Raw genomic sequence first — 24,212 nt, 5'->3', positions numbered from 1 at the left:
CAGATTGTTGGGGGAAATATACTGACATTTATAAACTGCCCAGAGAATGCTGTAAAGCAGTATGAAGCACTATATAAGTCTAAGTGCTATAAATGTGAAAACTGAAATAACAAGATGAGTTTTTCGATGGCCACTCACCTATGCAACCTTCACCGTCCGGTCTACGCTGAAATCCTGGGCCACATATGCACATGTATGTACCGATCAGGTTTTTACAAATCATTTGCTTTGAGTCGCAGTCATGAATTCCTTCCTCGCATTCATTCTGATCTGAAAGTATTACAGAATCGGATACTGATTTTAAAAAATGAAAGTTCTCCATATTTTGAGAAGCATAACCCTCAAAATAGTAATGTTTCTATATAAAACCAGTGAGCCCGCTTCTACATTCCTTTGGAAGGAACTGTGTAAAAATCATTTTCCGTCACCAAAATTAAGGAGGGGAGCGCAAGTGAAATTCAGAAAGACCTGTTGAAGTTTTTATCCCTAAAATTTCAATATCCTCTGATAGACAATGAATGAAAACTAATTTTTATGTTAAAGTTAGGAAAGTTAGGGAAGGATAAGATAGATTGCCTTCTTTTTATTTACAGCTGTTCCTCATCACAATGTACTTCATGATTAATGAGGTAGGTTTTGCATTCGTTTTCTTCTTCCTCTGTTAAGTAAGAAGCTGCTTTTTATGGTTCCACAAAATTGGAACCATTAGGTCTCTTAAGAGTATTTTTTTCAGTTTCACAGGAAAAGACCCAGCTTCGTTAAAGATGAGACTTTAATTGATACTTTTCGAATGCATTTAGTCTTAGTTTACGATTGAGAGCTAGTTTGGTTTAGTGGTTAAGGCATTGGACTAGAAACCGGGAGACTGGGAATTCTAGTCCCGCCTTGGCAACAAAGCCAACTGGATGATCTTGAGCCAGTCACTCTCTTTCGGCCTGGAGGCAATGGCAAACTACTTTTGGAAAACCTTGTCCCGAAAACGACAGGAACGTGTCTAAGCCGACTCTAAAATCTGGATGTCTGAGTGATAGCCAACATATGATATCTAGGAATCGAAAAAAACATAATCAAGATGTGCAATTAGATGGTGAATTAAAGTCCAAGATGTGGTTATTATTTGTCTATATTGCCTTGACTTCTTCTTTAGATCTTTCAGGATGTTATTGTATTGTGTTTAAATGTTGTCAGTTTCTCCTACCACTTCTGAAAGAAAACTTTTGCCTAGAAAACTGTAGGGATTTCTCCAGGCAGTCTCTGAGAATCGAATGATTTGGACGGAAGGAAAAAAAAAAGTCTACAATCAGCTGAATTTTTATACAGTAAGGATTTTACCTTTGCACATTCGCCTGTCTTCTCTGAGCACATAGCCTGCGGGACATTTGCACTCATACGAGCCATAGGTATTCACACATCGGAAGGCACAGAGGAGAGGATTCTGGGCGCATTCGTTCATATCTGTATAAATTAACACAGCAGTCATTTGAGGAACAAATGAAACCCATTTGGAAAATAGTATGTGTGCCCAAGAAACAGACGTACAAAGTATAGAAATGGGTTGTTCCTAGAAGAGACCATTTTTTTCTCTGTGCTGCAAGCGTAGAATATAAATATTAGACTTGAGTACCAAATAGGAATACTTTTATTTAAGTTTTGCCACGGTTGAGAGAAGATATAAAAGGTCTTGAATATTGATAAATACTATCTGCCTGTAATGCACAGATTAGATTTTTAAAAACCCTATAAACTCCTATCAGGAAGACAATTGGACTTATGAGAAGCATAAAATAGACCAGTATTTCTCAACCTTGGCAACTTGAAAATGTGTGGACTTCAACTCACGGGGGAATTTTGGGAGTTGAAGTCCACACATCTTCAAGCTGTCAAGGATAAGAAGAAACGCTGAAATAGAAGATTGAGGTGATGTGTGCCTAATTTCCTAAAGAGTCATATTTACCTTCACATGTCACCATGGGGCCTGGCTCAAAACCTTCTTCACAAGTGCATTCAAAACTTCCAACGATGTTGTTACAGGTTCCATTTCCACATGGAGCTCCAACAGCACATTCATTAATGTCTATAAGCAATAAAAAGCAATTGGAAAAGCGTTGCTTCAGAAAATTACAGATGTGTATTGGAAAAAAAACCCCAGGAAACTGTAAAGCAGGGGTTTCAAACTCTAGGCCCGGGGGCCAGATGCGGCCCGTGGGGTGCTTAGATCTGGCCCGTGGGGCTGCCCTGGAAACAGCGAAGGACTGGCCCGCAGTGTCTCTGCCAGCAAAAACGGAGCTCGGAGAGGTTGCCCGCGGCCCTCCCGAGCTCTGTTTTCATTGACAGAGGATTGCGGGAGGCTGTCATAGCCGAAAACGAAGCTTGGGAGCCCGTTTTTTTCTGGCAGAATGCTCAGGCCACCACAGGCACCCCCGACACAAGTGACGTCGAGTTGGCCTCACCCACCCCAGCCCCTCAGCCCGAGGACAACCCTGATGCATCCCTCAATGAAATTGAGTTTAACACCCCTGATGTAAAGAGACGGGTGTCAGACCTGGAAGCCATCTTTTGCATTGGGCCTTCAGGCCTGCCACGTTTACTGCTGTGGGAAACTGGAAGGGGGGATTGTATGAAGCCAGGGTGATATATAGTCATAATAACATTCCTTTCTCAGAGAGTCAAGGACATCTTGCCCTGCACCTGGGAGGCTGGACCTGGGAGGCATCTCCAGTTGGAATGGTGCTATGATTGGACCAAGTGATGGACAAGTCCATGCTGGGCAGGGACTTGAACTTTCCTTTGGGTGGGGAAAACCTGGAAGCTTTCAGATTCGGGTTTTCCCAGATGTGCCAATATGATATCTCTAATAAAATGGAACTTTGAGGAAACTCAAGTTTCCTTTCATTGGGGAGGGGTGTTACTTTGAACCCTGACAATGGGCTTGACTTAGCCCTAAAAAGCTTAGGATTTCTAACAATAGTTATCTCTGCTCACCGACACATTCAGACCCTTGAAGCAAGTAGCCAAAAGGACATTCACAACGGAAGGAGCCATCGGTGTTGATACACTGTCCGTTCTTACAGTTGTCTGGATCTTCACACTCATTCGCATCTTAATCCCCATATTAAGCAGGCAGGAAGACAAAAGGGGGAAAAAAAAACAAATATTCTGGTTTCAAACAGTCCCAATATCATTAGGTAATAAACAGAAGATTGAATCGTAGCAAAATACCAGCATAACATATTTTGTACCACTCTGTTGTCCCCTGAAGAATACCAGCATACTTTTATAATTATGCATAAGTTTAGAATTTTTATATGCAGGAATTCCGCAGGGACCTTCTCGGATTTTCTGCTACGACAGAAAATAAGCAGGAAATTACCGAAAATAGCAGGAATCCTCTCCATATAATACACATCGAGACAAAACACCCAAACATCTCCCCTTGAAGAGAATGGTTAGAAACAGCAGCCCTGTAAAACCTGGAAGCCATCTTTCTACTTTTGTGCCACAAATTCTACTTTGTGGGAAAATGGGAGGGGGGATTGTATAGAGGGAAGAAGATATGTAGTCAAAATAGAATTCTTTTAGAAAGTCAAGGCCATTGTGCCCTGCAGCTGTGCTGAGAAGAATGAGGAGGTATCTTCTGTTCCGGAGGGTACCTGATTGACATGTGGGTGAGGGGCAAGGACTTGAATTTTCTCTTGGGTGTGGAAAACCCGGAAGCTCTCAGATTCTGGTTTTCCCAGATGTGCCAATATGACATCTCTAATAAAAGTTAGCTTTGAGGAACTTCAAGCCTCAGAGTTTGAGAAGGTAAAAAACACACCTAGACCGCCGAACCACCGGCCAAGATTGCTACCGGATCGGGCGATCCAGTCCGATCCAGGAGCATTTCACCCCTGACTAAATCTAAAAGACTAGATCTAAAAACTTCATGCTTTTCCAATGCTGAGAGTTTGTTTATTTCACAAAGCAAGGGAGATACTCCGATTAATAACCAAGAAGGCCTCATCAAAATCACTAAGAACATCAGAGTGATTTTTAGATGTGATAAAAAGAGTATCTTTAAGAAACCAACACGGGGGGAACATCAGAGGACAATAATATTGCAAGCTGAGTTGACTTACCAATGGGCTCACCGTCCTTGCCAGTCAGGATGCCAACTCCGAATGGGCAGATTTGCTTATAAGATTCTGTAAATCAAACACAAATATGAAATGCAGAAAATCAACCGCGTACTTTTGTTTTAGAAAGTACATGTAAAAAAGGCTCCCGTTTCTTTGTCTTTAATATTCTTTTGCAAACGCCACATTTTTATACAGGTTCTGTAATTAATACAGGACCTTTACTGCCTATTGTACCAGTTAGAAAGATAAGCATTCGTTTTAACAATCTGATGAAAATTCGGCCTATACAAGCTTTGTCTTTCCCAGAAAATAATTCATTTCTCCTTCCATTTAATATCATGCAGCGCAGTAACCGTACAAGAGGTATTATATATACCGTCTTTTTCCTCTGGGCAGAGTTCACAGGGATCACCCCATCCTTCTCCGTGCATGTTGCAACAGCATTCTTGCTTAGAATGATTTCTGGATTTGGGGACCGAACATTTTCCATCTTCAAATTTAGTGAAACAGTAGCTGACCCTCAGATCTAAATGGAGAACATGACATCCGTTAAAGCATTTGATTAAAAAGAGATTTTTCACGGAAAGTACGAAGAACGTCTTGCAAATTACAATGGTGCCTTGATACTCAACTGCTTTGAAACTCATCGAATTTTGGTACTCCATGTATTTTGAATGCGAACATTTTGTCCCGGTACTCATTTGGTATTCAATGCACAAGCTAGAACTTGTCAGTGTTGGCTACCTTGTGACTCACTACATTATTCTTTGTGCGGGGAAATTGGGCACTCGTTGTTTTGATTCTCATTGCATCTCATGGAACCAATTAATGATGAGGTACCATTGTACTGATGCGTGAAATACACTGCGTTGAAGTTCTCCATACATGGAAGTGCCTTTCCTTAGCCTCCTTCTCAGGGTTAATTTTGGAACTGACCATCCTGCTGAGCCCTGAAAGTTATTTTGTGAATGGACAAATTCCATTCATAGCATCCTGAATATCTATAACACCTTCTCTAAATCCCAAAAAGGTATATACTGTGCTCTTACAACCCTTAGTGAGCTACTTACCTACTTACATTCAAACAGGAGTGGGATTCTACCGGTTCAGACCGGTTCGGGCGAATCGGTAGCTCCGATGATCAGCTGGGAGCAAACCAGTTCACTCTGAAGATCAGCTGGGCCTGCCCGCCCGCCCTGCACTTTACTTATCTTTATCTTCACAGCTGATTAGCGTGGCAGAGCGGATTACCGTGCCTCAGCTGTTTTAATTCCCTAGCGCTAACGCAGAAGGTGATTTTTCATTGAAGTGCGCATGCACGCAAAGCGCGCGATTACTGAACTGGTTGTTAAACCGGAAGGATCCCACCACCCATTCAAATCATATGTTGCATGTGTTGATACATGATTATCAACTGCTATTGACAGCACTAAGTAGTTATTTATTTAAATTTATTTTTTAAATTTCTATGCCACTCATCTCCCTAGAAGGAGGTGGTTTATGTAGGTACTTTGATATATCTGAAGCATGGTATATAACTGTTTAAATTGTGAAAATAAATTTGAATGATGGGCAAGCATTTTCATTTACTACCTCTTCTCTTATGGTTACTTCAAGATCAGTGTAACTATTGGTCCCACTTATCTTGAAATACGAAAGATATAAATGGTTCCATTTATCTTTATATCCCAGTTATTAACTCTGTAGGTTGAAGGAGAAAACGGAGGTTTTCTTATTGTGAATTTCTGACCTTCAGCATCTTATGGAAGGCATTCTTTTGATGCTCTGAGGTTCTCGACTCCATTCTTGAATTTAAAACTGCAAACTTTGGTATTTTAAAGGATTTACTCCATTCTATTAATCACCAACCCAGATCGAATCTTAGTAAAGGGTGGAATTAACCCCAGGATTCCTTATCTACCACATGTTAAGTGTATATCTCCAACAAACTCCAAAGAATAACCACATAACTGCATTTTCAGTAAATGCCCTCACTTAAGACTCTGGGGAGAGATAATTCAATTTAACAATCATAAAATATTTGCCTCGCTATTCTGCTTTTAATAAATGAATCAACTATATTATTCTGTTTAATTGTCACATTCCAATGCTATAACCACTAATCCCCAACAGCTGGAACAGCACACAGTTTCCAATTAAATTCTGGTTCCAATTTTGCCACAGTTGACATGCTTGATAGAAGCTTCCAAGCTTAAGTTCTCACTTATAATTTTACACAACGTATAGATCATTAATTTCCTGATGCCCTATAATTTCGGGAGGGGGGGACAGTTCTTGATTGATTTCACTCTCTAGCCCCTGCCTCCTCTCCATCCCTTAAAAAAATTCCTGGACAACTAACTGACTAACCAATAACTGTGAATTGGCTTTGAAGAACCAGAGAGAAGAACACAGTCTCTTTTCTGTACTCTTCCAGATTTCCAATATGTCATGAATGATGGTTGATATCATCCTTTTGAGGCAGGTCAGATCAAGATAAAAGCCCAACAGAGACTCCAAGAATGCTCTTTATTTATTAAGGGAGAATAACAGAACCTTAAAATCCTGTCCAATTTTCTCTCTGTCCCATCTAAACAAAATCAAAGGCAGGGACATTCTCACTCTTCCTTCTTTCTCTACCAAACTGTGATTTTTTTTTTGTCTTCAAGTCATCCCTTAACAGCTTGCACATTCCTTTCCCTAAGCCAACTCTACATTCCTTCCTTCCTTTATTTATTTATTTGACCTAGGCTTTGGGGTGGATCACAGCATAAGGCACTTTATGGTCATCAAAGCACATTGAAGCTACGGATATTGCCCAGTGATTGGGCAAGAATGATACAAGCTGGAAAGCCAATTGTGAGGCAGCTTCAGTGCCTTGGTAGAAATGGATTTTGCGGTAACTTTCCCCTGGAGTGGGGTGGGAATGGAGATTTTACAGTATCCTTCCCATGCCATGCCATGCCCACCAAGCCACACCCACAGAACTGGTAGTAAAGATTTTTGAAACCCACCACTGGTACATTTGCCCAAACTGTTTGGGAGTACTATAATTCTCCGTCACCACAAAAGGCTCTTCCATGTCAAATAATTTAAGCACTAGAGTAGAGCAAAACCCGCAAATATCTTAATAGCAGCATCTCTGGTTGGCTAGAAAACAGTCTGGATGTAAGCGAATTGCTCATCTAATTTCCTGGACAGGGAATCACATGGAGTCATAGCTTAAAAAATTGTTACCTTAGTCAAAAAGTAAGAACGAAAACATTCAACAACAATTCGCTTATCTCAGCAATCTACTGTGATTAATATTTGATAAACCGATATTTTATCAGATGAGGCTACCACACTTACATGAAGTTTGATACTATCTAATTGCTTTTTAAAATAGAAATAGTGATTTCTGTGGTCAAAGAAAAAGGCTAATATTTTTCTATTCTGTACCACAGCAGAACTGAATAAGCTTTAAAATAGGCAATTTTGCCCATTCTCCGTCTCTTATGAGGTTATGAATAAATTAAAGTTTTGGTAGCTTAATCGTCTTAATGTCTGTATTCCTGTTTATGAATCTAGAATAAATTATTGTTGCCATTATTTCACAGACAAGGGTTAAAAAAGAAAACAAGTGAGTTTTTAATGTACCATCTTTTGAAAAGGTGTAGTAACAAATAGAGAAAAATTAATCATTAGCTAATAAAGAACGCTTTGGGGGTGGAATTAAGAATTTTATAGGCTATGTAAAGAATCGCAGAATGAAGAATTACAGCAGGAGGATTTCAAATGATTTCCTTATCTTCCAATTGCTTTCTGAAAGATGGACTCAATTAACTTTGGAAGATTTGCTGAAAAGCAAAAAACAAAATTGCCAAGACAACCTTAATCAAAATCCGTAATTATCTAAAAGCTGCTATCATATTTTTCGGTTGGAAAACAATATTTCCAAAATGGTAAGAACGAAAGAAATGAAACAAGAACAGCAGCAATGATTTAGGATTATTGTTTTTTACTGCAAGCATATAAAGCACCACTCAGATTAATGAATTGCTCTCCAATACTTCTAAGCCCATAGATCAGAAAGTTTTAAACCATAAAATAACGACTGACATCCAGATAAAGGGGAAAGGGAATTCCTAAATTAAATTCTTATGGACTTCCTTTAGAGCTGTTCAATAGGAAGGGATAAAACCACAAGGAGGAGATCTATCTAATTTACTCAGTTACAAAATTATACCACAAAACATTCCTTTTTTTCCCCCTCTTCAACCCAAGTGAGCAAGGCCAAACCACAAAGTAGTTTTGGAATTCTGATAAACTCCATCTTTAGCATAATTAATTACATTAACTGGGAGAGGAAGTAAGAAGACATTGCCAGAAGGTTAAAGCGGAGTCACCAGCCCAAAATCCTAGAAAGAGCCATTGTTTCTTTGCTAAAAAGGCAAAGGGATTCAGTAGAGTGACCCACTTAATGATTTCTAGATTGACTCTGCCTAGGTCTCCAGATGTTACACTCAGTACTCAATATGTTGTTAGTACTCTTAGCAACAACATGCAGGGCGCAAACCTCTCTGCATTTACACAGAATAAATTCCACTGGATTGAGTGAAGCCATCTTTTAGAAATAGAAATAGAATAATAGAGTTGGAAGGGACCTTGGAGGTCTTCTAGTCCAACCCCCTGCCCAGGCAGGAAACCCTACACCACTTCAGACAAATGGTTATTCAACATCTTCTTAAAAACCTCCAGTGTTGGAGCATTCACAGCTTCTGGAGGCAAGTTGTTCCATTGATTAATTGTTCTCACTGTCAGGAAATTTCTCCTTAGTTCTAAGTTGCTTCTCTCCTTGATTAGTTTCCACCCTTTGCTTCTTGCCCTACCTTCAGGTGCTTTGGAGAATAGTTTGACTCCCTCTTCTTTGGGGCAGCCCCTGAGATATTGGAAGACTGCTATCATGTCTCCCCTGGTCCTTCTTTTCATTAAACTAGACATACCCAGTTCCTGCAACCATTCTTCATACTTTTGACTAATCATGTTTAGCACTTGTCTGAAAAATAAGTTTGGCAAGGCAGTTAATGCTGTCTTCTTGAAATTGTCATCATCCTGCTGGGTTTGTGTTGGGGTTTCCATCCTAGTTAGCCACCTAGAGTCACAATTTGCTGGTTGGGTGACCGTAATAAATTGACTAAATAAATAAATTAAACCATGGCAACAACTGGTACCACAGGGGTTTATGGAGACGCCTAAGGAATCGACCGCTGTCATTTACAGTTGACGACATCAATTTAGCATCTACATAAAATAAAGGAAGACTCTTACCTTGGCATCTTCGTCCACTAGTGGTCACTATGAAACCTTCAGGACATAAGCAAGCAAAACTACCTTCAGTATTACTACATGTGCCCAAGACACAGATATCTGCTTCTTCTTTACATTCATCAATATCTGTAAGGAAAGTATATTTAGAATTATAAAGAGAATAAGGAACAATTTGCAAAGCCAGCAACTGCATTCTCCACCATTCCTGTCCTATCAACACAGGGCCCTGATTTAAAGCTAGGAAGTGATCCTGTTCACTTAATGGATGGCCATTTCTTTGTAGTTCAGTCTCACATTTCTGATACTCTGGACCAGGGGTGTCAAACTCAAGGCCTGGGGGCCGGATACAGCCTGCGCAGTGCTTAGATCTGGCCTGGGGGCCTCCCTGGAAACAGTGAAGGACTGGCCTGCGGGGCCTCTGCCAGTGAAAACAGAACTGAGGAGAGGCACATGTAACCCTCCCTGGCTTAGTTTTTTCTGGCGGAGGGTTGCAGGAAGCCATTGCAGTCGGAAATGGAGTTCAGGAGCCCGCTGGCACTTACCTGACATGAGTGATGTCTAGCTGGCCATGCCCACCCTGGCCACACCAGTGGTGGGTTGCCTCCGGTTTGGACCGGTTCACAAGAACCGGTAGTAAAACTGGCAGGAGGCCCCGCCCACTGCCTCAGATGTCATCATCAGCGGTCTGCGCATGTGCAGAAGCTTCTGCGCATGTACAAGCGAAGCGAGCGCGCGAGTGCGATCCCGTTGTGAACCGGTAGTAAAGGTAAGTAGAACCTGGGCCACACCCACCCAGCCCCCTGAGGTTAAACACAAACCTAATGCAGCCCTCAATGAAATTGAGTTTGACACCCCTGCTCTGGATGGTGGGAAAACCATAGGAAAACCATGGGAATGTTTCCAATATACGTCTATGGAGATTCTCAGTCATCTACATAGGTCATAGCTGTCTCAAAGGTGCTTTTGCAAGAGGCAGCTGGACTGTTTTTTGAATTATTAAAAAAAAAAAAAAACTGCTCGCTGGATCTAAACTATGAACCAACACTATATGAATAGATATCAGGAAAAGATCAACCCACTGATTCTTAATGAGCCTCATTTGGCCAGTGGATGGGGATTTTGTTGGCCAGAAGGGATCAATGTTGCTTGCTATATGATTAGAACAAGGTGTTGTGGCCGCCAGCTGCCAGCAGAGCTGACGGCAGACTTGGATGATGAGGAGGTTGGAGAGGAACTTGGGCCAGTCCTGGAGTCTGGGGAAGGCTCTGATGGATGCTCTGCATCGGAAGCAGAGCCAGGGCCGTCCGACATTTCCCAACTGCCTTTGGAGTCAGAGATAAGTGGGAAGGACGAACAGCTGGGGCCTGTTCCAGATGCACGCATGCACAGAGCTGTTAGGAGAGGAGAACAACTGAGGACAAGGAGCCGACTCGGGAAGAAAGGCACACACAGACGCTGAATGGCCGTCCCTGGCTGTGTTGTGGCCCATCAGTGGCCTGTGCAATTAGTAGCTGATTCCGACAGTGAGGAGGCTGGTGTGGTGCTGCGCCAGCAGCCTGTGCAGCTGGTGCTCGAGTCAGACAATGAGAATGCTGGAGAAGATGTGGTGCCAGAGGCGGAGATTCAGCCAGGGCCTTCAGAACCTCCAGAAGCTCCCATAAGTGAAGAGGAAGAAGAGGAGGAGCCTCTTCTCGATGCATGAGCACGCAGAGCTGTTAAAAGGCAGGAGTGGCTCCTCAGGAGAAGGTCTCCTCGAAAATAAGGCTTGGGGGTAATTGGCCACTCTCCTAGCCTATTTAAGGAAGGACGACGACTGATGCAATTTGCAGGAAACAACTTCATTCATATCCCTTCGCGTCTTGATTCCAGAAACGTTTGATTCGGCTCTTGTTTCTCTCTTATCAGTTTTCCTGCAAATTGCTTCTGGGCATTCTGCCAACCACAGTAAGATTACGGTTATCTGAAATACTGTACCTCAGAATTGAGTTATTATTCTTTGGATTCTTGTTGGCTGTTAATGAAGTTAAATTAACAGCCCTTGTTCAGAAAATACTGATTTAAACTGTACTTGTGTTCAAACAACTACTAAGAAAGCTCATTAGAGTCTTTAATTAGTAAACTAAGGTTTGTATGGACTTTGTGTGTGCTGCAATCTTTGGGGTCCACAGCTGGGGCAGAACAGGCTGGGGAATAAATAGGAGAAAAGGGGAGTGGTGGTTGCAGGAGACAACCGTATGGATTTCTTTCGGAAGATTTGCTTATCCTGGTTCATGCCTCAGAGACTGCTTGCCAGAACTTAATTTACAGCTTTGCAACTGGAAGCTCCCGGCCTGGCAAGTATCCCAAGGAACTGATAAGGTCTGTTACTGCAATTAACCCTTGGAAGGATTATTGCCTGGACTTTTCAGTGTGTGAATGCCAGAAATTCACAGGAGCTAAATAAAGAGGGTTTTTTTTGGAACAAGGAGTCTATTTCTTGGTTCTCCTAAGGCTGGGTCAGAACACAAGGGGTGATTATTATTATTTTTTTAGCCCTACTTTTTTACTGTCTGACTTTTGAGTCCCCATTGCGTACCAACACACTTGTCCTCTTCTAAGGCATATCCAGGGGGACAGATGCACCTGTAAGTCCCATCCAGATTTTGACATGTACCAGGAGCACATTTTCCAGGATCTAATGCACACTCATTGATATCTGTGAGAAAATAAACGTAAAACAATCATGAGTTCTTATTCCTTTCGTATGTTCGAGGGCTACTCTCTTGGTTAGCAAAGTTTACACTGATTTTTAAAAAAAAACAAAAAGAAGAAGAAAAACTTTTTTAAAAAAATCATTAGGCTAGAAAAGATTTAACAATACAGAATTGCAATGCAACTAACAAAAAGGTAGATGTAGTTTGGGTCTCGAATGGAACACATCACTTTTTCTGATACGCTGTTGTCTATATCCCTAAAATTCCAATTTGTTTTGTCCTAAGTATGAATTTTATCATAAATGAAGTTTATGCAAAGGATTTAAAAATGGGTGCTTCTCACTAAATTTATAGGCAGATGAAAAAACAACTGTACGCAATATACCAGTTGATGGCTAACCTTTTTGCCATTGCGTGCCAGGAGGGTGGGAGGCGGGGGAGTCACGCATACGCATGCCCACACCTATAATTTGATGCGCCCCGCCCCCACATGCACTACCCCCCCATTCCCCCCGCTCCTGGCACGCAATGGCCTGGTAGGCCTGTTTTTCTTTCTCACCTGGCTCCAGGGTCCCTCTAGGAGTCTGGGGAGGGCAAAAACAGCCTCCCCCCAGAGGTCCTGCAGAGGCCGAAAACGGCCCGTTTAACAACTTCTGGTGGGACCGGAAGGCCTGTTTTTTGGTGTCCCCAGCCTCCAGGGCCTCTCTAGGAGTCTGGGGAGGGCAAAAACAGCCTCTCCCCCCCGAGGTCTTCCTGAGGACGAAAACGGCCCATTTGACAACTTTCGGTGGGACCAGAAGACCCGAAAATCAGCTGGCCAGCGCACATATCAGTGACATGGCTACACGTGCCACATATGCCATAGATTCACCGTCACGGCAATATACAATACTGCATATTTTCTTCTGGTAAATATTTTTCCGGGAAGAGAAAGATGTTTTATGTCTGTCTTAAATTCCAGCTGTGTTATTAAAACATTATAAAGAAAGATTCTAATCTGTGAGATGATTGTCAAAGTTCAAAAAGGATTTTCTTTGCCAGGAAAATTCTCTGATGCACTTAGAAGGCCCTGAACAGAAATCCTTTGTACACTGCATTTATATTCCCACATGTAGAACGTTTACATCTTCTTCATCATGACATATGGAAATATCAGCCATTTGAAGTGAAATGCGGCGAATGCTTTGATTAATTTCACGACATACCAATGCAAATCCTTCTATCAGGTGACATCTCATAACCATCGTTGCAAAGGCATTCGAAGGACCCAACAGTGTTAATACATTGGCCATTTCTGCACAGATGTCCATTTCCAGAGGCACATTCATCAACATCTAAAAGGGGGGTGGGAGAAGAAGAAGAAGAAAAAAGAAAGAGGTAAGGAAAGGACAGATAGTTAGATAGTCCACCACCACCCCCAGCATACAATTGTTAAATGATCAACTAATACATTCACACTGCACAACTGAAAAAGTTTCCTTACCTATACAGTCATTATTGTGAGATAGGATGAATCCGATATGACAACGGCAGTTGAAAGAGCCAATTGTATTTCTACAGGTGCCATTTCCACAGGGCTCTCTTTCACACTCATTAATATCTGTGAACCGAGTAAGAAATTCAGAATGTTACACGTACATGTCCCTGACCACTCAAAAGAAATACAGATCAGTTCACCAGCATGAATCAAGGTAAAACATTGGTTAAATCAGGCCCAATCGTGAATCTTAGAAATATGGTTTTGCAAAACAAACAAATAAAATGTCCCATGCTATTCATGACTTGTACAGAAAGATGCATCCATCCATATTGTAACGAGAGAGAGAGAGAAATTGGATTAATCAGAATCCAAAACGGAAGGGAGCCAGCTCAAGGTTTGTAGCTTTCATTGTGAGCTATCTCACAGTGAAAACTACAACCCTAAAACAAGTGATGAAAACTGTGATAAAGGGATCTGAACAAGTCTAAAATGCATGAAAACATCGGCCTGGAAGAAATATGAAAAGCATTAGGAATTCTTCTGCAGACATTTAAGTTTTTGGAAAATGACTATTAGTTCTATTTTTCTGTCGAAGAAGTTTCTGAAAGGTTTAAGGGGAATATCAAATTTATTTGTTTATGAGTGTATCTGTCACAGCTCTGGGTAAACTACAAAATATAACAATTTACAACCAAGTTAAAACAAAGAATTGCATAATCCAGGGGTCTGCAACCTTAAACACTCAAAGAGCCATTTGGACCCGTTTCCCACAGAAAAGAAAACACCGGGAGCCACAAAACCCTTCCCGTGCTTGACTGTTTCTTGAGCGGCCACAAAACTAGCATATGTAGTTGAATTAAATGTTCTCTTTTCTTCTGAAACTTTTCTTTTCTTGGATTTATCCATGGTTGGCCTACTGGGGATTGAAAAGCTCAATAAATCGTGTGTTGGTGGGTGTCGCACATTGGTGGTTGTGATGCATATTTTGAGTGACAGGGAGCCGCAGCAGAGGGGTAAAAGAGCCACATGCAGCTCCAGAGCTGCAGGTTGCTGACCCCTGGCATAAACAAAGAGAAGTCCGGAAAAGCCAACAATTATTCAACAAACCAAAATACCACACAAGGAGTTCATTGTCCACTCTGACCCAAGGCATGGATAGATCCAGCTTATAAAGCAGTGGTGGGCAACTATGTCAACGTTACAACTTGTGGACTTCAACTCCCAGAATTCCTGAGCCAGCTATGTTCTGGGATTTGAAGTCCTCAAGTCATAAAGTTGCCATAGTTGTCCACCTTGGCTCATTTAAATAGGATCATGTAGAAGATACAGCTATCCACATCACATCTGTAAAATGACCCACAATGAACATTGCCTTTCTGTTATTCCCAAGGCTAAAAATATAAATACATACATACCCAAACACATCGTTTCATCTTCATTGGTTTTGAATCCCGTGTGGCAACGACACGTATAACCTCCTTCACGGTCTAAGCAATCGCCATGGCTACAAATATTGGGTATCTCTAGACACTCGTTGCGATCTGTAATCATAGAAAGCTTAAAAATTTCAGAATTTTTCAGCAAGAGAACGATAGGGGAAAAACAGTTCAGTCTTTCAAAATATGAAAATTTTGCTAATTTATTTCTCAGCAGGAATGCAAAGCACTAAATTAGCTTTAAATGTTGGAGGAAACCATGACGAGTTGCAGTAAAAGAATTTGGCACCTAAATAGTTCCTCTTTAAAGCATTTTAAGGAAAACTTAATGCAATTCCAACAATACAATGGAATTAAAATGTATGCATTCCTAAACAAGTTCAACTTATTGTATTTTTCGGTATGATAAAACGACCCACTTATCAAGCTGCAAATATTGCATTTTATTTTTCCCTTCCTGAGCAAAATTCAAGGAAATAAAGTCTCTGCCAACACATATTAAGGTACATTGTTGATTGTATCAGCTTTTGACCTGGAGTTTCCTGTTTCTATTGCAGAGAAGGAGCTTATAGAATTATTATGTTTAACAAGATGCTAAATCACCACATTTTCCTAAAGAATCCAAACCTTTCAATTTCAAAGGGAAAATCCACTTCTGCTTCTACTCTTTTCCTGCAAAAACTGCAGATCTATAGGAAAAGGGGCTCCTCTCTCAAATATAGCTCAGAAAACGCCCACGAAAATACTATTTCCACTACCACTACTATATCTACCAGATGGACATCTGGCCCACAACACGCCTGTCATCACTATTGTGCAAAAGAAAAAAAATCTGGTTGGTTGCTATTGCAATACCAGGAGATGCACAAATTGAGGAGAAACAGCTAGAAAAAAAATAATATTGTGATTTACAAATTAAACTTGAGCGATTGTGGAGGAAGAAATCAATGGTTGAACCAATAGTAATAGGAGCCCTTAGAGCAATACCCAAAGTGCTGCCTAGATACATGGAAATTTTGAACTTATTGAACCTGAATATCCTGACTTTGACAAAAAAACACCCTACTTGGAACTGCCTATATAATCAGACGCTACCTTAACAGCTCTTAGGTCCTTGGTTAGGACTTGAACTGTTAAGTTTTTACCAGTCCCAGACTGTGAATTGAACTGAAGATTAAAATAATAATAATAATGCCAGAGTCGAAGAAAAAGAACTGGTAAAAATCACTAAATATCGCGACCTGGCCATTGAAACTACGTGATTATGGATGAAACATGTAACAGTGATACCCATTGTCATCAGGACACTTGGTACCATGTCCAAGAATTTTATAAGATACATCAACCAATTGCAGCTTCCTGCAATAACACCAGCAGAACTGCAAAAAACTGCGCTACTTGGAACATCGTACATCTTAAGAAGGTACTTGGTTGATACCTAGGACGCTGGCAGCAACCTGTATCAACCATTAGCACCAGTCAATGGAATTTGTGATGCAATTTTAAAGGTTCAGTTGACTGACTTTCATGTTTAATGAATAAAAGAAAATAGAGAGTTCCTTATGAATAGGTGGTCAATGAATTTTAATTTGAGTTTAATTATGGGGAATTTTCATTATTGTTATGAAGTTTGGTTGATGCTTAATTGCTGTTAGTTACTTTGGGTCCTTACACGCAGAGCTTGCAGAGACAGAGGGAGAGCTATGAAATTAAATTTGCCCTGTAAGACAAATAAGGAAACTACATTTTTAAAATATATAGCACTGAAACACTTTGAGCTTGGTGGTTTAAATCGGCTGCTCACATTGCTGCGGAGATTAAAAAAAAATTACTACAGTATGTTTATATGAACATGTTTAAAACTGGGTACTCTACACTTCGCACACGCACAAAAAAAAACCCGCCTGCCATCTGTTGTGTTGAAGAAAGACTTGTGCGTTCACTTTGGCTAGTTTGTGACTGAATTTTTCGGTCTAAGAAAATATAAACATCGCCAAGTTTCTTTGGCATCTTTGTGAGTGGAAAAAGCGATTTATAGACTCAAGGTCAAAATAACATGGCGCTGCATTTTTTTTTAAAAAAAGAGAGTTTTAATGCAGCTGTTCTGCCTGTGTGTATTTTAAAAGAGGTAATGCTCTCTACAGGGGGCTCCCCTTGAAGAGCACTCGGAGGCTCCAACTGGTCCAGAATGCGGCCGCGCGGGTAATTATGGGTGCAACTCATTGCGCCCATGTAACACCTTTGCTGAGCGAGCTGCACTGGCTCCCAGTGGTCTTCCGGGTGCGATTCAAGGTGCTGGTTACCACCTTTAAAGCGCTCCATGGCTCAGGACCTGGGTACCTACAAGACCGCCTTCTGCCACCAATAGCCTCCCACCGACCAGTTCGCTCCCACAGAGAGGGACTCCTCAGGGTGCCGTCGGCCAAATTATGTCGGCTGGCGACACCCAGGGGGAGAGCCTTCTCTGTGGGAGCCCCTGCCCTTTGGGATGAACTGCCCCCGGACATACGCAAGATCTCTGACCTCCGAGTTTTCCACTATGCTCTTAAGACCCTGCTCTTCCGACAGGCAGGGCTAGCTTCATAACTGAGTTTTAAATTCGGAATTCTTAAATTTTTGGGTTTTTTTAGCTAATTGGCCTTGAATGTAATACTTTTAATAATTTTTAAATTTAAATTGTGATATTTGTATTGTGTTTTTACCTGGCTGTACACCGCTCCGAGTCCTTCGGGAGAGGGGCGGTATAGAAATAAAATTATCCTTATCCTTATCCTATCCCTCTTCCACCAATCAGTTAGCACGCTTACATATTTTACAGTATTGTTCAAATAGCACTAGTACTTACCAACACATCGGCCAACAGGTGTAAATCGATAACCAGGTTTACAATCACAGCGGAAGCTTCCTGGTGTATTCACGCAATCCGCATTTTGCTGACAAACTGGTCCATTTTGGCATTCATCAATATCTATTGGAAGTTGGTTTATTAAAAAAAATAAAAAGGTCTTAGAATTGGTAATCGGTATTAGAGATGAAGGCCATGAATTATTCCGGATTCATTTCAGAAAAGAGGCTTCCAATTTGCAACAATATTAAAGCAGGCATACTGTGCAGCTGCTAAAGGGGAATTTTTCTTGCAACTATACAGTCCCGGGAAGAGGTGAATTTTGAAAAGATTTTTATTTTTATTTCTTATACACATATTGTAAAGGTACATCCTTTCCCTTCCCTACCTCCTCTCCTCTCCTACTTTCTTCCTTCCTCCTCTCCTTCCTCTTCCCTACTTCCCCTTCCTTTCCCCCACTCCTCCCCTCTTTTCCCCCTTTCTAACCTTCTCTCCTACTCTTTTCCCCTATCTTTTCTTCCTCTCCTTTCCCCTTTCTTCCATTCCTCTCTCTCCCTCTCCTATCTTACCCTCTACGCCTCTCTTCTTTCTTTCTCCTTTGTTGTCCAATATTTCCCCTATTTGGTATCTGAGCATCCCCAATTTTATATTAATATATACTTTCCTTCCAATTTCCTTTCAGTTTTGCTGAGTCTAGAGGTGAATTTTAATGAACTTTGCTATGAACCAAATTCAAAATACAGCCCAGCATCATTAGCAAGTGTGTAATGCAGAAAGTGACAGCTTACACAATATTGTAGTCATAGACATCTGTGCCTTCCTTCCATATAATATGACAAAGTGGACAGCAGCATCCCTCTTTGACCAACAAATACTTCAAAACGGGTTCAGAAGAATCAGAAAGCTCTTGCCCTTAACGTACTTGTAGTCCTCAACATACAACCATTCGTTTAATGACAGTCTGAAGTTATGACCGTGTTGAAAAAAGCAACTTCTCAAAATCTTAGCAATAGCAATAGATCTTAGATTTATATACCGTTTCACAGTGCTTTCAGGTCTTCTCTAATCGAGTCAGCATATCTTCGAGCTGATTAAGGAAACACGCTGAGAATCCCGCCTTCTTGGTTGCAAGTAGCATTATTTCTGTCTCTACCTACTGCAGGCAATACTGTACGGAAGCTCCTTACCTTCACAGATCAATAACTTGTCATTGTAAAAGAAGCCGCCCGAACATTCACATCGGAAACTGCCAACCAGGTTTATGCAAATCCCATTCTCACATATCCCTGGGATCTCACGACACTCATCAATATCTGCATCAAGAGACAACAGAGGTGCCAACGTTCAGAGCAATACTTTTACCCAATTAAGCCCCAGGGTGGATTTGATTTAAATCAAGTCGATTTAAAGCACAATTTAAATCACTAGTAAAAAGGCTTGATTTAAATCAACTCGAAATCTTTCAATCATAATTTTTAAAGAGCAGCTGTCATCTCTGTCCCACAGCGGCTCCTCCTCTGACTCGCTGTTGTCTCCCCGACAGTCCCAATATTGCAGAATATACAGCCTCCTGCTACATAACTAAACTCCGTTTCATGCTGAATAAGCTAAATTATGATTGGATCTTAAATAGAAAACTATCTTTAGATAGATTTTTTTTTACTCCAAAAGCATTTTATTAAAATAAATTTAATAAAAATTGAAAAAAATCCGATTTAAATTTTAAAAATCCGATTTTTTTTATTTTTAAAAAAAATATCAATTTTTATCCACCATGTTAAGCCCCAAATAATCCTTCTTTTAAAAAAAAGACCCATCTCTCAAAATATCTCCCTTAAGCACTACTACAAGTTCTGTCTCCTCTATCACGGGGCTAGTCCGGTTTGCTCCTTATTTGAATAATAATAATAATAAAAAAGGGAAAGGGGAAAAAAAAAGACAGAAGGGAATTCTGTCTAAGAATACCATTGGCCTCGTTCCCACAAATTCCTCGGTTTTTCCCACTAGGGTTGAGATTTGTGAACCGTTTCCCCACTTTTACTGTGTGAAAAATATCCCGTCTCAAGCTTCTCCTCGTCCCCTGCCCTCTGTCAAAGGGCATGCAAACAAAAACGCCTTCCCACCCTCGCCTCCAACACAATGCCCCTCAGGAACCGATATGAAAGGTTAGATAAAAATCTTAGGCTTTAAAAAGAAAAGACGGCTAGCTTCCTCCCCCCCACCACCCCCCAGCCTCCGACCCAGAGTGGATTGGCAGTCTTTCCACCTATGCTGGGTTGAAGTTGTTTATAACATCCTCTAATTTTTCTACCGCCTGTAATCCCAAACCAGGGGATCATAAGATGCCAGCTCTTGAGGAGGACCCAGAAGGAGAAGGGGCGGATTGGTAATAGGCTGGGTCCTACTGCGTTGTTTAGTCTTCAGAACTTCCTGAGAAAAAAGGCAAAATTATATCTTCCCGTCCCTCCGTAAAGATTAAAAATAAAATCTCGGTAGAATGCAGCTCACCGACGGGCAATCCTGTAATGATGTCTATAAAGAAACCAGGCCTTTGACCTCCACAGAGGCTTGAAAACTCATCTAAAATGATAAAAAAAAAAAGAGGAAGAACACCATGTGAATTTATTTTTTTTTAAAAAAATCCACTGAAATAACAATGATCCTTCTCCAGCCAACTCTTATAGCAACGGTTTAACGTACTCCTCATATGTTATCTAATTTTAGGTTCTATTTAATTGGGCCAAACTATGTTATAATAATAATTTTAATTAGCAATTTTATGATGCTTGTGTATCTATATTTTTCTTGACTGTACACCGCCTTGAATCCTACGGGAGAAAGGCGGTATAGAAATATAATAATAAATAATAAATATGCATCTATTTCTGTCTATATAATAAAATAGGTTCCTGCTCTGCAATATCTTTTTTTAAGAGGCCAACATGGTTATTGGCAATGGGGCAGTAGTGGGATCCTTCCGGTTTAACAACCGGTTCGGTGATTGCGCGCTTCGTCCGAACTGGTCTAAACCAGTAGAATCCCACCCCTGGTTCTCAGTGATAGGTCCAAGATCACCAAGTGATCTTCTGGTTGGATAAATATAACAACTCTTTAATGACATTGAAACAATGCCAAGTGGTACTAATAGTTGTTTATATACCTATTTTAGCTATATGGCTATTATCTCCGGCCGAGCTGATTTTGCAAGCACTAGGTAAGGTCAGTGAGCAGATATAAGCCCAAAAGGAAGCATATCACACACAACTTCCAACTTTCTAGGAAAAACTAAACCACCAAAAAAAAAAAAAAAAATCCAGTAAGGATTTAATAAGATATAAGGATATCTTCATCCCTTCTATCTGAATTGATCTTTCCACTACAAATTTAGCCTTGGTAAACCCATGGTACCATATGAACTGCAGGCCAATCAGCACCAATGCAGCAGAATCCCAAATATGTATGGAAAGATTATCACCGAAACCCTACTTTTAAAACCCAGTTTTGTAGATCTCTGATCTACATCCATCCATTGGTAGCCCGTAAAGTTTATTTACAGTACTTACATATTCACTGATGATGTTACCTACTTTGGTAATGCAAGGATCCCACAGTTCAAGCCAGAACTCTATAAATATTCTTTGCTATTGGTTTACATCAGTGGTCCCCCAACCTTTATGGCTGTGTGGCCCGGCGGGGGAGCAGAGGGGAACTGGCCTATGCAAATGGCTGGTTGCATGAGTGGTGGGCTTTTGGTGCCAGCCCACCACTTGAATGCACAGCTCAACTCATGTGAACGGCAGGCTAGCATGAAAAGCCCGCCACTCGCACGAGCCACTTCCCAACCAACCACAGCCCGATAGTGGGCCGCAGCCCCTGGTTTAAATATTCACAATATGCACAAGCACCTTCAGCATCTTATCACATCTCATGCATAGTGTTTAAAACCTGCTATATAAGTTTGCTGGGTAAATAAATTGCTACAGTGGACAGTGGTATATTGCCAGAAGGGCATAGCAGCTGCGCTTTCTCTCTCTCTCTTTCTTTCTCTCTCTCTCTCTCTCTCTCACACACACACTTTTTTTTCCATTTTAATGCCAGTACGAACCAGTGCTTGGGATGGGACATTGTTCACAAGGTCTGTTCCAGGCTCGTCCAATATTGTAAGAACAGCAGCACATTTTTTTGGTCATGTTAAAAAGCAGTTCTCCATCGCAAGTTTGATTGTCAGCATTGTAGTTCCTGTAGCAGAGGCTTCTCCTCATATCTGCAACAAGGGAGAAGAAGCATATTAGTGGCCTCATCCCCATCATCCTTATCATCACAAAGTATCCTATCCTTCCTTCCTTCTTTCCATCCTTCCTTCCCTCCTTCCTTCCATCCATCCTTCCTTCCTTCCATCTTTCCTTCCTTCCTTCCATCCATCCTTCTTTCCACCCTTCCTTCCATCCATCCTTCCGTCCTTTTCATCCATCCATCCTTCCTTCCCTCCTTCCATCCATCCATCCATCCTTCCCTCCTTCCATCTTTCCTTCCTTCCTTCTTTCCATCTATCCATCCATCCATCCTTCCGTCCATCCTTCCTTCTCTCCTTCCTTCCCTCCTTCCATCCATCTTTCCGTCCTTCTTTCCATCCATCCATCCATCCTTCCTTCCCTCCTTTCATCCATCCTTCCGTTCTTCTTTCCATCCATCCATCCTTCCTTCCCTCCTTCCATCCATCCATCCTTCCCTCCTTCCATCTTTCCTTCCTTCCATCCATCCTTCCTTCCTTCCATCCTTCCCTCCTTCCTTCTTTCCTTCCATCCATCCTTCCTTCTTTCCATCCTTCCTTCCGTCCATCCTTCTGTCCTTCTTTTCCTCCATCTTTCCTTCTGTCCATCCTTCCTTCCTTCCTACCTTCCTTCCTTCCTTCCCTTTCCTTCATAAAAGGGGATCACATGACCCACAAGAGGACACAGCAACCGACATAAATATGAGCCAGTGGTCAAGCGTCCAAATGTAAATCACATGACCATGGGGATGCTGCAATGGTCATAAGTGTGAAAAATGATCCCAAGTCATATTTTTTTCCAGTGCCCTTGTAACTTTGGACTGTCACTAAATGAACTGTTGTAAATCGAGGACTATTGGGATACAATCTGCTGAGAAGGTCTTTTATGCAGCCTCTCCCACCCACCCCTGCACTTCCCGTGGAAACAAACACCCTGAACCCACAGAGAGTCATGTTCTTCCATAAGTACAACTGTTTTAATTTCAGTACATTATATGCAAAAATAACGTTTAGGAAAAGCAAAGGATGGCATTTGTACGCCAATTTTTTTTCAACATCAAGAATCTTGGTTGAGCTATCTTGATGAGTCAGTCCTTTCTTTGAAGCCACCTCTGCTCTTTTTTACTCGTTTTTCTGTTGAAGTGAAGCTGTTGCAATCCACGATTGTCGGGCTTGCAAATTTAACAATGACTGTAAAGTTACATCATCATCTATGGAAAAAAATGTACTGCTTGCAGAACCATCCAAAATCCCACGAATGTCACTGGGTTTCCTAATTATGAAATGTGGAACATGTTCTTCAAGGGGCCTCAAAACCTTGGCAGAAGAACACATGCAAGTGTCCGTCAACCATTTCTTTAAAAACCTTGCTCCGTTTATGATTTCATATCCTTCTGGAAAAATATTGGAAGAGGATGCCACATGGTTTCTGGCTTAGCTTTGCTTATGCATGTTGAGTTCATTTGAGTTTGGAATTTCCCAAAAAAAAAAAAAAAAAGAAATTAAGCAGAAGGATAAGGCTAAAATAACATGCACTGAATCAGAAGGTAAATGATGAAATAACAAAGATCTTGCATCTTGAATGAATTTCTTTTTACCTAGGCACCAGATCTCATTGACAGAATTAAGGAATTTAACCCTTCCTAGAATTCACGACATTATTCAGTGCACCCAGCTGAACTGTAAAAGGTTGCTCAGTTTTACTGAAAATTACCAGATGATGCTAAGTTAATAACCATGATATAAACTGGAAACCTTATTATCTATTATCTTATTATCTAAAATCTTGTTTTCTTTTTAATTAGATATACAGTAGTGGCCAAAATTGCGGAAACCTTTTGGGAAAAGTGTATTTTCTAAAACTAGCTAATAGCACCACATTTTTTTGGAGGACTACCATAAAATTATATATTTTAAATTATATATCTTACCCAAACTATGTTTAGGTAAAACAAAACAAAACCCTACCCAGCTTCCCTGCCTCTCTCTGCTCCAAGAAAGTTAGGGCAACAACATGATTTATTTCAGAGGAATTCCCCCCCCCTTCTATCGGATTAAAT

At 41.0% G+C, this 24,212-nt stretch overlaps 1 protein-coding gene across 1 annotated transcript in view; it reads right to left on the bottom strand.

Moving 5' to 3' along the window:
• FBN1 (fibrillin 1) overlaps positions 1–24,212 on the bottom strand; it is a 193,114-nt gene that overhangs the window by 18,242 nt on the left and 150,660 nt on the right. Inside the window, 15 exon segments of the mRNA XM_070953865.1 lie at positions 139–270; positions 1,333–1,455; positions 1,955–2,074; positions 2,983–3,099; positions 4,119–4,184; positions 4,495–4,644; positions 9,429–9,554; positions 12,004–12,123; positions 13,327–13,455; positions 13,605–13,721; positions 15,017–15,142; positions 17,883–18,005; positions 19,070–19,195; positions 20,391–20,462; positions 21,988–22,146. Coding sequence (XP_070809966.1) covers positions 139–270; positions 1,333–1,455; positions 1,955–2,074; positions 2,983–3,099; positions 4,119–4,184; positions 4,495–4,644; positions 9,429–9,554; positions 12,004–12,123; positions 13,327–13,455; positions 13,605–13,721; positions 15,017–15,142; positions 17,883–18,005; positions 19,070–19,195; positions 20,391–20,462; positions 21,988–22,146 — 1,806 coding nt within the window.

Source organism: Pituophis catenifer, unplaced genomic scaffold (assembly GCF_029215685.1).
Source record: "Pituophis catenifer annectens isolate HBS135680 unplaced genomic scaffold, rPitCat1.0.hap2 SCAF_14, whole genome shotgun sequence".
Lineage (NCBI taxonomy): Eukaryota > Metazoa > Chordata > Lepidosauria > Squamata > Colubridae > Pituophis > Pituophis catenifer.
Note: the sequence above shows the minus strand (reverse complement) of the source record. Positions and strands in the feature narration are given on the sequence as shown.